At 38.5% G+C, this 14,108-nt stretch overlaps 1 protein-coding gene across 5 annotated transcripts in view; it reads left to right on the top strand.

The window, feature by feature from the left end:
• The window catches only part of ulk4 (unc-51 like kinase 4), an 86,553-nt gene that overhangs the window by 4,828 nt on the left and 67,617 nt on the right, over positions 1–14,108 (top strand). For all 5 annotated transcript variants that reach the window (XR_011686701.1, XM_071469673.1, XM_071469677.1 and 2 more), the window contains 13 exons: positions 68–169; positions 308–391; positions 632–704; positions 1,335–1,481; positions 1,840–2,165; positions 2,754–2,823; positions 3,167–3,233; positions 3,378–3,470; positions 3,825–3,885; positions 4,033–4,256; positions 4,464–4,510; positions 5,164–5,242; positions 12,919–13,026. Coding sequence is in view for 4 of the 5 variants with exons in the window: in XM_071469673.1 (XP_071325774.1) it covers positions 68–169; positions 308–391; positions 632–704; positions 1,335–1,481; positions 1,840–2,165; positions 2,754–2,823; positions 3,167–3,233; positions 3,378–3,470; positions 3,825–3,885; positions 4,033–4,256; positions 4,464–4,510; positions 5,164–5,242; positions 12,919–13,026 (1,481 nt within the window). In the remaining variant the exon portion in view is untranslated. The remainder of the gene's footprint in view (positions 1–67; positions 170–307; positions 392–631; positions 705–1,334; positions 1,482–1,839; positions 2,166–2,753; positions 2,824–3,166; positions 3,234–3,377; positions 3,471–3,824; positions 3,886–4,032; positions 4,257–4,463; positions 4,511–5,163; positions 5,243–12,918; positions 13,027–14,108) is intronic.

The raw sequence follows: 14,108 nt of genomic DNA, 5'->3' as shown, positions 1-14,108 counted from the left end.
TCAGAACATCTTTGTTCATTTCGAGGTCTTTCTTAATTCCCATATGTGTATGTATGTATATTTTCAGGTTCTCCAACCTACTGTGCTCCAGAGGTTTTGCAAGGATCAGAAACCAATATGAGCTCTGATCTCTGGGCTGTAGGGTGTATACTCTACTACATGTACACTGGTACCCACATGCACAACATTAACACACGCATATACTGAATATGATTATGTACATATGAGTATGAATTCATTTAGATTTTATTTCCTTTTGAAACTACTACCATGTAATTGTAAACCTAAACACAGACTTTTTTGCCAGGTAAACCTCCATTCTATTCTGATAGCTACACTGAACTGACAAAGATGATTTTATACCAGGAACCATCACCTCCCAGACAGACGGGTAATACGTATTCTCTCACATACCCACACTCACATGCTTGCACATAGATTTGTTCACACATGTGATGTTTGATGTAATTTTTGTTGTTATTAAGCAAAAATAAATGTTAGTATCAGTATAATACCTTGTTGAGGGCAACTTTGTCTTGCATGTTGCTGTTCTAAGGGAGTTGTTTTTTTTATTTTTTTTATTTTGCTTGTTTGATTAATGAAAATATCTTCTTATTTTTTTTTGTTACAGTGTCAATCAGTCCTCCCAGTGAGGACTTCCAGAATCTTCTGAAAGCCCTACTCAACAAAAACCCAGATGAGAGGTCAGGTTCATAGATACACTCAAGTCCAGCACACACACTATTCTGTTACTGATGTTACTACTATCATCACAACATTTCATCCCATCAAGGCTGGAAATCTTGAGGTTGCTTATATTTGATTTGATTATAATTACAATACAACAGCTTGCCTGTGGCCCTTGAGGATAAGCTTCGTAGCAAACCAATGGATGCATGGAAACAATACAACATTCATACTGCTAGTTTAAAATTATAGAGCATGGAATTGAGTTTGTAGCTTAATTGTCTTCAAGGTAACTTAAATTTTTAGCTTGACATCAAATTGATGTTGATGTTACTGTTGTATATTATTTATGTTTCCCAGTGTAGATTGTTAAATGTTCATGAACCACCATCAAAATTAAACACATTTCCTCCACATTCCTGTCCTCAATGTTAGTCCATCTTTATTTTAACACTATAGCTATATTATTGTGCTGCAAATTAAAAAATGTTAACAATGGACAGCAGGAGAGTTTCTAAGACCGTGACATTAACTTGAATTCAGCATTGAATTACTTAAGAATGCTAGTTTTTATTGTGTGTTGAGTTTAGTGTCATGTTTCTGTCTCCTCATGTTAAGTTGTGTTGTCATCTTTATTTATTCTATAGGATGGACTGGCCAGAGTTGCTGGACCACCCTTTCTGGACACCAGTACTGATGGAGGAAGATGATGTGGAAGATGGAGAAGAGGAGGATGAGGAAGGAGATCCGGAGAAAATTAATTGCTGTGAGGGAGTTGGTCCAGCTATGTTGAGGTTTGTAGCTTTATTATATATATTTTTCTTGATTTTACAGCTCCTACAGTCTTCTTCCTACAAACATTTTGTTGTCATTTGCATTCAGATTTGTTTTGTCAAACTGCAGTAATGCACACATTAATGGTAGCTGTAGATGGCAAAGTGCTGTTCAAACCCAGCCTATTCTTTTGTAATCCACTTGCAGAGGCCAAATATTTTGAAACACCTTTCAATATGGTTTAACAGAATTCAACAGTCCAACAAAAAACCTGCAGACCTACCATAAAGTTAGATCAAAACAGTTTGTATACTGTATTTTTTTTCCCCTTCTTTCGAATAGTTTGTGTTACTGTGTGTTCTTTCAATACCTCCACAGACGCACAAGGATTCCTGACGCTTTACATCCAGGACAGGAAGATGAGTGTCCGAACAGCCACTCAGCCATCACCCAGCCAGTCCATAAGACTTCTCAGAAACTAATCTCATCTCAGACAACAACTGCAACAACTGACAGACAGACTGATTGCCAACAAGTCATCAGATACACTACCTGTGGAGCCTTAAGGGACAGCCAGAGCTTGGATAGGGAGGTGGGAAAAGAGAGAAGAGCGAAGGGGCAGGCAAAGGCAGAAGATGACCTTAGACCTACTGAGGCCCAGCAGATATGCCACGCATTGCATTCCCATAAGTCATTCACACTAGGTAACACATTTGCTGAGGTCTGCGTTTTGTTATGTTAATGTGTTTTAAGTTAGACATGAAAGTTTAATTGTTGGCCATAACATATGTGTCTTCTGTGTATGTGGACCTTATTTATGTGTGTGACAGGGGTTGATATGAAAAGTTGTTGATTGGACATTATACACTGTATTTATCGAAAGCAACCACTATCATCATACCCATGAGAAAGACTGTTTATCAGCAGCAGCATTGAGAATGCGTAACTTTATTGGCGAGATCAGCAAACTCATGCTGCATAAAGAAAAATTATTTAGTAAGGGTTTCATTCCTTTACCACCTTTTCTTTGTTTGAAGTGTCTGTATGAACATGGCTGTAGTTATCCAGTTTTCTAGATAAGCCAATTTAGTTCTGTCCTATTGTTTCCCTTTCTACTGCAAATCTTTAGATTTTTTACTTGTTCTTATTGTGCAGATTTAATTTCTGATTCAAAAGTGTGCTCAATCTTTTATCTATGTTGTCTTTACTAGGCATGTGTCCCAAACATATGTGTCATACAGTAAAGTCCCCTTGAAAATCTGATTCAGTATCTTGTGTGCTTCCTCCTCCAGATAATGTAATGGAGCTCAGGCCAAAGAGTGGTGTGGATGAGGACAACACTGAGGCCATTTTTCTGCTCAGGTATTCAGTTCAGTCTATCTACTGCCTGTCTACCTGTTCTGCCAGTGTTTCCCTAGGTTGCAGAGTTATTCCTGTTTTCCTGGTTAATCAGTGAGCTAGTATATGGCCTTGATATTTTTTTTTGTCTGAAGAAGAATTTGAATTTCAAAAATTGGTACTCCACCAAGACTCTAAAATGTGGAAATGCTCTATGGGAAAGTAGTTTGATCATATCATATCATATCATATCATATCATATCATATCATATCATATCATATCATATCATATCATATCATATCATATCATATCATATCATATCATATCACATCACATTATATTATTTTTTTCCTGTTGCTCTTCTAGCTCCTGCGCCAACTCAAGAAGGAGCTGTGGTAACTCAGACTCACTGATCCAGAACCCTGTACCTCAGGTTACTGCCACCATAAACTCTCAAATCTGCAAACAGCAGATAAATGCAACTTAATTTAAACTAGCATCTTAGCAATTGTACTTCACACATCTTTTGCTGAGGTTGATTCTTCTTCTCTCCTTTCTTTCCTTTTCCTCCCTCAAGGCCAGTACTGGTACTGACATCACACCCTGTGTGAAAACTCTTCTCCACACTGACTCTGATCTGACTATAACCCCAATCATGGACAATCCCAAGGTACATATATGCAATATTATAGGACACAGGCTATTTCACATTTCAGGGTGTTTTCAGATTCTTGAATTACATCTATTTCACTTTTAATGACCTTCAGTAGTAGGTGTCCTTGGTAGGAGTCTTTCCTGCTTTTCCAGTTTCACTCATATGATTAAATCTTATATGGAAAATAGTATTATTTTTGTAATGGATGAAATGGATGATGACTTTCGAAATGGATGCTCTTGCTGAAATATGTTTAAAATATACATTTTTCACGATAATAAAAAGCTTGCATACATACATTGCTAACAGGAAATAAGAAAATAGTTACATTGGGAATTTAGACCTCATGTTGTTCTCTCTGTTTACCAGATTTTTAAGAGTCCTCCTGTGCGATTTGATCCTAAAACCCTCCGTGTACCAGCACATTCAGGTACATTTGTTTTTCAGTCTTAAGAAGTTTTGAACAGTGTAACTACAGAGTCTTCAGTGTGTGGTTACTCACCCTCCTCTCCTCTCCTCTCCTCTCCTCTCCTCTCCTCTCCTCTCCTCTCCTCTCCTCTCCTCTCCTCTCCTCCAGTTGAGAAGCTGCAGTCCCTGAGTGATGAAGGATGGAATCTCTTCCTCTTACAGCTCTGTTCATCCCTTGAAGAACAGAATCCCTCCACTACTTTGTCCTCCTCCACTGCTGCTGGTCGTCCCTCCACCTCCACAGCCACTCGCTGCAAGCTTAACCTGCTGTGTTACCTCTGCTGTGTGGCTGGACATAAAGTTATTGCTAACAGGCTGATTAACTCAACACTGGTAAGAAAACGTGGATTTACTGAGGATCCCTGTTGAAATATTGTTGCATCACTACAGGCTGGGTTTTGCAGATTGAGGGAGATTTTAGACCATAACGGTGTAAGGCAGTGTGAGAGTCCTTGCATAATAGAATCTAAAATCCATGTTTTACATATCAGTTCTCACAAATTGCCTTTCTGCTTTCTCTCTGTGTCCTCCTCTATTCAGCTTCCAGTATTGACACAGCAGTTACGACAAGCTCTTAATTGGGATGTGTAAGTACAAATTATGTTTATATTCTCTCTATATATACCAAGGAGCACGATTGTGCACCTTTGCAGAAATGCTTGTTTCTACTGATATTCAGTAAAAACACTAACAAAAATTCTCATTGGTGGAGATGAATTACAAGCTACTGAGAGATACCCAAAATTTAAGTTATGTGCCAGACTTGCACTATGATAGAAAAACTGCTAAAAACAAACAAAACAACAACCAAAAAAAAGCACTCAGACATAGCAGCCAAAATTGTTTTTTGGCTACACTAAAGTAACAAACATCAGGGGCAGACAAGCACTTGGAGGATGGCACACCCACGAAGATGTGTCTATGCTCACTCTCCTCTCTTCCTCTTCTTTACTGTTCTTTCAGAACTGTGATTCCAACTACTGCTACACTAACACTAACACATAGTGTCTTATGAAAGCTGAAACAAAGTGGGTGTTTACAAAGATCTGGTGCGCTTGCGTTTTGTTTGGAGGTTATAGGCTTTAGACACGAACTGCAAACAGATATCCTCCATATCAGTAATGTTTTTCTATTTTATCAGGACTATTTGTTTGTTGGAAAATACTTAGATTGTCCTGTGTTGATATGCTAACAAACTCGTCACATTTTTTAATGAATGAAAATAAAAAATGTTTTCCAGACGGAGCAAGGTTCTCAGAGTGATGGGTCTGCTGGCTCTGCACTGTACTGAGCTTGGAGAGGACAGTCTTGTTTCTGAGGTCCAGAATGCACACACACACACGCACAAATACATACACTTGGAAATTTAATTTCTATATTGTTTCCACTTTAAGTGCACATTTATTGATGAATTTCAAATTTCATTCAGACTGGAGTTACAAGAACAGGAGCAACACTGACTTAAAAAAAAAAACAAAAAAAAACATATCATTCTAAAATAATCTATTGTCAGCATTACTCCAAAACAATACAAATGCTTAAAGTCATGTTAAAGTGGTATTAAACTGGGGTATACCCAAACCTTTGTTTACCATGTTGAGGACTCAAACATGCAGTACCAGATTGCACCATGAGGTGGCTGTACATGCCAGTGGGAGCCTACTATATGCATACGACAGAGGATGAACGCACTTTTATGCATAAGAACATACATAAGACATAAGAATAATGAGTCCATTACTGCATACAGCATGTGTAATTGTTGCCTTATTTATAGTAAGTTCTGGTTAATGTTGCTTCAAACATCCAGGATTGTTTGGTAATTTAAAGATGGTAGTTTTTGTTTGGACGTTATTTCTGCTTTTGTTCTCCTTAGAGGCACCAATGTCAGCAATAATGAAAAACCTCTAACCCAACATGAAGGGGAAAATCTTCTTAAACACAATACATGGATGGGAGTGGTTGTTTCTGTCCACTCGTACTTTATAGCACTAGTATATACCAGCAGGTGGCGTTAAAAACCTATAAGTCTTTCATTAGCCCAAAGACATCTCTCTCTCTCTCTCTCTCTCTCTCTCTCTTTCTCTTTCTTTCTCTTTCTCTTTCTCGTCTTCCAATAGGAGGACACACTGACATAGTGCACTCCCTAGCCCCTTACCTTAACCTTAACCATTACAAAAAATCACCCCAACCTTTATCCTAACTAACCCTTACCTAAACCTAATTTTCCCCTTAACCCTAAAACCAAGTTTTAACAACCCTTCCAAGTTTTGAGGAGCCAAATATAGAATTACAGTATATGATAATGGGAAGTGGTTGTAATGCTATTATAATGTTTGCAATTGCTATGTAGGTAGTTACAGGTCTTAATTGTTTTGTTTTTGTTTTTAATTGTGTGTTGATTTTACAGATTATTTGGTTATATATATATATATATATATATATATATATATATATATATATATATATACACACACATACATGCCATCTTTTAATTGTTTGCTATAGTAAAGTTAACAGTAGTAACATTATCACCACAGTGGACTTTCTTTGCCCTAGTTACAGTAATGATGCAAATGAAACTGCTGTACATATATACACATATACAGTTTCCAGTGTATTGGGTCCATCTCACTAAATCACTACTGTCTTCATGAAGACTTTAAAGTTAAGCTTTTGTTGAAGCTGAAGTCTGTAGAGAGGAGATAATTCAACTTAATGGTTACTTTGGAGGATGTAGTTTGTGGTGATTCTGTTTTTATGTCCAATTGAATTACAAAACAAAAGTAGTCTCAGACTTTTGGACCCCACTGTACATTAATGAGGGTAGGCTAAATGACAGAAACACCAAGTATAATGCAGTATAATTCAACAGCACCATAAACCACATCCTCCAAAATGATTTAAAGGTTGAATCAACATCTCTCTTAAACAGTTTCAACAAAAACATGAACATTATAACCTGCATAAAGTAAGATTTATTCCAGAACTGTTGAATTAGTCTGCACTAGTTATATCTAGCTGTTTCTAATAAACTGACAAATGTAACTACATCACTGTTATAGCCCTAATCATAGTAAAGAAAGTGCTGTAAAGTAATAGGACACACTTGTCAACACGCAAAGTCTTTTAGACAGAGACACACATAGACAATTCAGATGCTTTACTGAGCCCCCCTCAATACACATACACATGCAAACACACTCTCTCTCTCTCACACACACACACACACACACACACATTCAAACAGTGTGGTGCTGAACTAATTCAACGTAAAAGCAGTTTAGTATGGTGGTGAGATCTGGAGCCTCTCTCCCTTATTTGATCCTTTCATCGTGAACAGATCTAAACATCCTTTTCCTGTCTCCCTTTACTCCCTCTACTTTTCTTTGTCTCTTCGTCTTCTCGATCACATCTATTTATTCTGAATGGAATCCATCTGGCTACAGTAGTTCTGTAGTTCACGTGTGCTCCTTTTCCTGGTTTGTCTTTTTCTTCTCTCTTTCTCCACTTGTTCTGACACTTTACTGCTACTAAGTCGTCACGGCGATTTACAAAATGGCTGACTGTGGCATAGCAGTGTTTTTTCGGTGCGCCTGTTGTTAAAGACAAATGGCGGAACATATTTTTCTGCTACCCTTCGTACCTCCCTGCAGCTTTCGTTGGATGACAAATTGTTAAGTGAAGGACAAAGCGTTTGTGCCTGTATTTCTTTGTGCGTCTGTCTGTTTGTCTGTGACCATGTGTGTGTCCATCTATAGACTCAGCAGGGATTCCGTGTGCGCGTGTGCGCACATGCATACGGCATTTGTGTGTGTCTCTGTGGTTTTGTAAGTGTGCATGGGCTATTTTTTAGAATTTTTTATATGGGGTCCTGTGTATGTACTTTCTGTGCCTGTGTTGCTCTGTTTCCCTATTAGCGTGTTTGTGTGTATGTAAATGTTGTGTGTTTGTGCACGTTGTTGTAGTGGTATACTTGCAATTTCTGTGTGTGTGTGTGTCATCACAGCAGGGGTTCTCCTGCTGCAGTCCTGCTGATTGGAGTGTCAGGGCTGGGTTTAGTTACCATAGTAACTGCTATATGCTTCAAGTACCCCCCCCACACCCCTCCACCCAACACACACACACACACACAACACATACAAACACACACACCTGTCTGTCTGTCTCTCTGTCTTACTCAATGCTTTCTGTTTGTCTGCTGTTTTCTCTTTTCTCTCTCTAGTCTGTCTTTGTCCCTTACACCCTCTGTCTCTCTCCTCAAACACAATTAAAATTTTCTGGGTTAATACTGTTATTATTACTGCTTTCTTTCTGCGACTTAGGGAAGCTGTGCTTTTAAAACCAACTAGATAACATTTTCCCCTTCACTTATCATCACTTATAAAGTTTTCTGTGGCTCTTACAGCAGTTTAGCTGTAAAGCTTCCACTGTGCAGGTTGTTTCATGAGGATATAGGTTCTTAGTGCATTCTAAAAGCTCACAGCAATCTTTGGGAACATACATTCAGAGGGCATTGGCTCCAGGAAAACACTACTCGAAGCATTTGTGAATACTTCTTGGAAGTAAAAGTGAGAGTATTAAACACATATCAGGCGACTAATAGAGCTTGATCTTGACTGACTGAGTGATCATATTTCCACCACTGGTCAGCCGAGTGGTACGTCACTGAGTTGGAGTTTCTGGTGCAAACAGTTTCTATTAGTGGGGTATTTACAGCCTGCAGTGTTGCCAACTTAACACAAGATTTAGAGGCTTTTTCTCAAACAAACTGTGTATAAAGCTGGCACATGACTGGACTGTTTATGGATGCCAACCAGGGGCTTAGGGCTACACCTCTTGTTACGTGCAGCCTACTAAACCACTCTGGTTTCCCGGCTGCTCGAGAACTTCAGGGAAGCCGAGGAGCGCTTCCAGTAATCTGAGTCTCACTTCAATTATGGCAAATAAACTACTTTCATTACATGTATCATTATTACTAAAGAAGGCAGTGAAATAACTGAACATAAGACACACATCAGAAAGAGAAGGAGACAAGGAGGGAGAGAGAGAACTCACTGGTCACTGCTAAAGAAACTAGCAGATCTGAATAGCATGTAAACAACAAAATCACCAGCAACCAGAAATGAGACAATAAGCTTACTGCAGCACAACAATAAAAGCCATGTTAAGAGATAAAGGTTTTTCTGCGCATTAAATTTGAGATTATTACAGGAAGTGTTGCACTCGTATTAACACATAATGCTGTAACTTTAGCACAAACGGTAGTGATTGAAAATGAAGCTTTGCACTAAAATATGCTATTGCCAACCAAGGGAGTTGGAAGTAAATACCTGCCTCTAATAAAAGTCTTTTTGCGTTCTGGAGTTGAAGTAAATAAAGGCTAGACTATTTGTGGATCCCAGATGGAGGCTGTGAGCTGTGTGAGAGACAAAATAAGAAAGAAAGTCTGTCTCAAGGTTCCCTGGCTCACCTGGTAGAGTGCAAAAGCCTGAAGAATAACTTTTCAACTTTGCTTTGTATATCTGAACCATGCATTTGTTTTACTATTGACATCCAGTAAGTCATATCTGCCATGAGGCATTTGACAACATATATACATTTTGCAAAGGTCAATCTAAGGTCATCTCAGGAAAAAGCTAGCATGTAAATTTCAGAAGTTAGGCAAATTAAGGAGGGAAGCTGGGTGCTTTAAGGTAAAGAGAGTTCCCTCTGACTGCAATTCTGCAATACAGCTTCATACTCTCTCTCACCTCAGCAGAAACAAACCTTGTATTAGCTGTTAAATCATTAAAGTTATGTGAAATTTCTGCTTTAAATGTCCAACAAACTACCAACTTGCTCTTTGTATTTTTTCTTTACACAACTGCTCATGTGCACTATTTGTATCTGTCATATTTGTGTGTGTATGAACGAAACTTCTGGAAAGCGGTTTTGGGATGTCTTCTTATTCTCTGCACCATTATTTGAATGTTATTTGTGCATGTAAATTGAGTGCATATGTTTCTGTGTTTCTGTGTGTGTGCGTTCATATGCATTATTTGATCTTAGGGAGTGTTGATGCTGAGATAATGATAATATGTTCTGGGGAAAATAGTTCTGTGCATGTGTGTGTATGCAGGTTTGCTCTTTCACTCTGGCTGGTTACACGGCGGTGCCTTTCAGCACCCTGTCCCTGAGAGCAGCTGTGTGGCCAGTTTCAAACACAACCCAGAATCTAAACTCCCCACTCAGCCATTTATGTTATTAGTTGGTTTGGCTTGGGAAGGGAGGGAGAGAAAGGACAGAGCAGTAATGTGGGAAATAGGCAGAAACCCAAGAGCATTTTGTTCACAGCACATGTGCACCATTAACATACTGGGTTAATGGTGACACAGCATGGTGTAACCATGTTTAAATAAGGTCAACTAAAACATTCTGTCCTAGTCTCTAAGTATATTAGCAATAATGCTTGGACCCACTCAGTTGCAAACTGATACCGTACTATGCTCTTTATGGCTCAGCATGAGGATACATTATGGTTCTTGGTCAAAAATAAAAGGAAGGAATAACTCTATGGGGAAAGGGAAAGATATGTCAAGAGAGAACATGATAAACAGACTGTTGCCACTTCTCACCCTACAATGAGAAAGAGAGACAAGAAGGTGAGAGACAGTGAAAACAAGCAAGTGTTACAGAAAGATGTAGGTGAGCTAGTGAGAGATATTATGTGATACATACATAGAGGGCAATTCAAAGTAGAGTAGAACGAAATACAGAAATAGGGAGAAAAACAACAGAGGGAGGAGAGAGAGAACAGAGAGATGGAAAAAGAAAAAATGTAGAAGGGAGAGATAGAGGAGTGAGGCAGAACTTGCATCAGATCACAGAGGGGGGAAGCTGGCAGTAATGCTAATGCCAAGAAGCAGCGAGCCAGCGAGGCTGTCTCTGCATATACTTAACTGTGTGTGTGTGTGTGTGTGTGTGTGTGTGTGTGTGTGTGTGTGTGTGTGTGTGTGTGTGTGTGTACTTGTACTTGCTACATAATAAGGACCAAAAAAAGTATTTTACTAACAGAGTGAGGACATTTTGGGAAAGTGAGGACATTTTGGCCGGTCCTCACTTTTTGAGACACCTTCAAATCACATGTTGAGGGTTAAGACTTGGTTTTAGAGTTATGGTTAGAATTAGGTTTAGGTTAAGGTTAGGGTCAGGGTTAGGGTTAGGCACTCAGTTGTGATGGTTAAGGTTAGGGTAAGGGGCTAGGGAATGCATTATGTCAATGAGAGTCCTCACAAAGATAGAAGTACAAGTGTGTGTGTGTGTGTGTGTGTGTGTGTGTGTGTGTGTGTGTGTGTGTGTGTGTGTGTGTGTGTGTTGGGTTGCATGTGATTGTGGTGTGCATTTCTTACAAGTGCATATGATTGCATGAATTTGTGTTTCTACTTATGTGTGTGCATATACTTAATGTTATGAATACACATATGGATATGTGTATACATTTATAAGTGTGTCCCTAACTGTGTAGTTTTGTGTGTGTCTGTTTGTGTATGCATTTTAGTGGTTTTCACTGAGGTCGTTGTTGCTGCTGTCTAGCTCATATATTTCTCTTCAATGCTCTCCCTCTCTCCCTCTTTCTCATGTTTTTCTTCATTCATCCTTTTCTTTCTGTTTCATGCATTCCCTCCTCGTCTCTCTTCTCACTGTTGTTTCATCCTTCGTTTTTCATTCTATCAGAATCCATATCAGAAAATCTTTAATAATCCCCACAAGAAAGTTGCTTTCTTACAATTGCACAATACACAGTTTGGAAAGAGGAAGTAAATGAGTAAAATAGTAAAAACTACTATAAGATAATTAATTAACAGTAATGTGCAAAGGTAAGCTGAATGGAAGGTAGTTTAACAGCAGAGTACTGATGGAGCTGTGCCGAAAGGGGATGGATTGTATAACTGGATCTTCAGTGGAGCACTTAGTCAATCTGAGTCTCTGGCTGAATGTGCTCCTCTGGCTGACCAGAACACTATGTAGAGTGTGGGAGACATTGTCCATAATGGAGAGGATTTTTGACAACATCCTTCTCTCTACTTCTAAATGCAGGTGGTCCAGCTACATCCCCGGGACTAAGCAGGCTTTTTGAATCAGTTTATTGAGTCTGTTGGTGTCGGCCACCAGGCTACTTCCAGACTCCTAAAACATCTGTTGCATAGTGCCGCAGATGTTGAAGGACCACAGGAAAGATTCCTGAAGAGTTTCTGGTCCAGTTCGGCTTGCTCTCCAAGTGGACACAGATATTTGTACTCCTTTACCACTCCTTTTTCCACCATATGACCAAATAAACAACTGAGCATATTACTGTGTAAAAATCAATTTGTAAGTCCTCTCTCACAAACAAACTATAAGACACTGTTTTAAATTACCACATACTTAAATTTCTTGTTACTTAATGGCCGACATATACACTGATGCTGGTATATCTGCAACAAGCAAATTTTGGCTGATTTTGTCATGGCCGATTTATCAGTCTATCTCTTGTTTCTGTTGCAGAAATCAGTGTTTGAAATCAGTGGTTTCTTTGATCCATGATGTTTAGGAAAGCAGGTTACTGCAGAGAGTCAACTGTAATCTGGTTAGCTGAAACTCAAATACTAAACAAATAAGGTGTTGTGCTAGGGTTAAATAAGTTTAAGTATTATAAGTATTGTGTTATAAGCAGTGTGACCAAATGTATTTGTTCAGGTCTCATGCAGATACAGCGACATATGCCCACAAAGTATGAGATTTTGAAATACACTGAGTGACAGGAAGTGAAAACCTACATTGCAGTGAAATAAAGATTCTTAAAGATACATAAGATTATAAATTGTTGTTAACTGAACTGTATTTCCTAGTCATGAATTTCAGTTTTATAGAGCCAAATTTGCTAGGTCTGTTTCTTTTTTTTTTTTTTTTTTTTGCAACAACAAAGAATGGAAGTGCTGATAAAATTGTATCTGTGTCTCTTCTCTCTTTCCAGGCTGTGTCCACATTGACAGACCTGTTGAGGGATAATCTGAGGAATAGTAAAGTAAAGCAGCTCCTACTGCCACCACTTGGAGAGTTCCTTTACCTCATTGCATCTCAGGTACACTCTGCATGACTCTGCCAACAGGAGTATTCTTTTTTCCCCACCATTTTAAAGGTTATTTTTGGTATTTTTCTTTTGTTAGGCCAAAACAAAGGGTGAACCGTGACATTTGATAAAGGTTTCTGATTACTTCTGAGTTTTTGGTATACGTAAGTCTTTGTGCACTGGCTTATATGAGACTAACTGTAGTTGGGAAGTGAAACAAAAGATGCAGGGAAATGCAGAGATGTGAGGACAAAAAACCCCACCAATGCTATTATTGTGAACATACAAATGTGCAGTCATTTTCCATTTAAACAAAATGAAATGTATCACCTCTCAGCAGTTTATGTTGTATGACTGCACTTTATGAACACAGGCACTTTTAAATAAATAATATAAGTAAGGTAAGGTCATTTTATTCCAAAGTGTCATAGACCAAAAGGTTCCCAGCCTACCTGGGTGTACTAAAAACATAACAAGCAAGAGAAATAACATATATATTACACCTCCATGCATGTCACTCAATGTCAAGACAAATGTGAACATAATCCTGCTCTTCAGACATCACAGCTATAAAAATATAACTTAGACATATTTGAGGCATGCCCTTAACACATCAACATAAAGCGCCTTCATATGCTGTTATCATCTAACACAAACTGAGCTAGGTGAAACACTTAGACATAGAAAACAAATCAGGACATTCTGCAGACATTTTATGAGAAAGCCTATGTCTAAAATTGTGATATGATGGGCAATAGAACAAAAAGAACATTTCATACTGACAAAAAATCAATCAGGGTCCAGCTAATTGCATGGAGAGAATGTGTGCCATTTTCTGTAGCAATCAGTCACTGACCCACTCATTGTGCAAAATCGTTTGGAGGGTAATCCTTATAGTTTGATGTCTTATTATTAGTATAATTAGGGTACTGAACTTGGCACTTTGCTGTTTTGTACATCACTTTAGATGACCATACGAGAAGAAATCAGTGAGTAAAAATCTGCTTCATGGCCTCTCAGAGACTTTTAATTTCAATTGTACATGTTTTATCTAATCTGTAACTTGTTGTGTGTGTTAGTGTCTTCAATTAAAT

The sequence above is a fragment of the Trachinotus anak genome, unplaced genomic scaffold, assembly GCF_046630095.1.
Source record: "Trachinotus anak isolate AG129_WGS33_773 ecotype Australia unplaced genomic scaffold, CSIRO_AGI_Tana_v1 ptg000032l, whole genome shotgun sequence".
In the NCBI taxonomy this organism is placed as follows: domain Eukaryota; kingdom Metazoa; phylum Chordata; class Actinopteri; order Carangiformes; family Carangidae; genus Trachinotus; species Trachinotus anak.
This window is presented reverse-complemented; position numbering and strand designations above follow the sequence as displayed.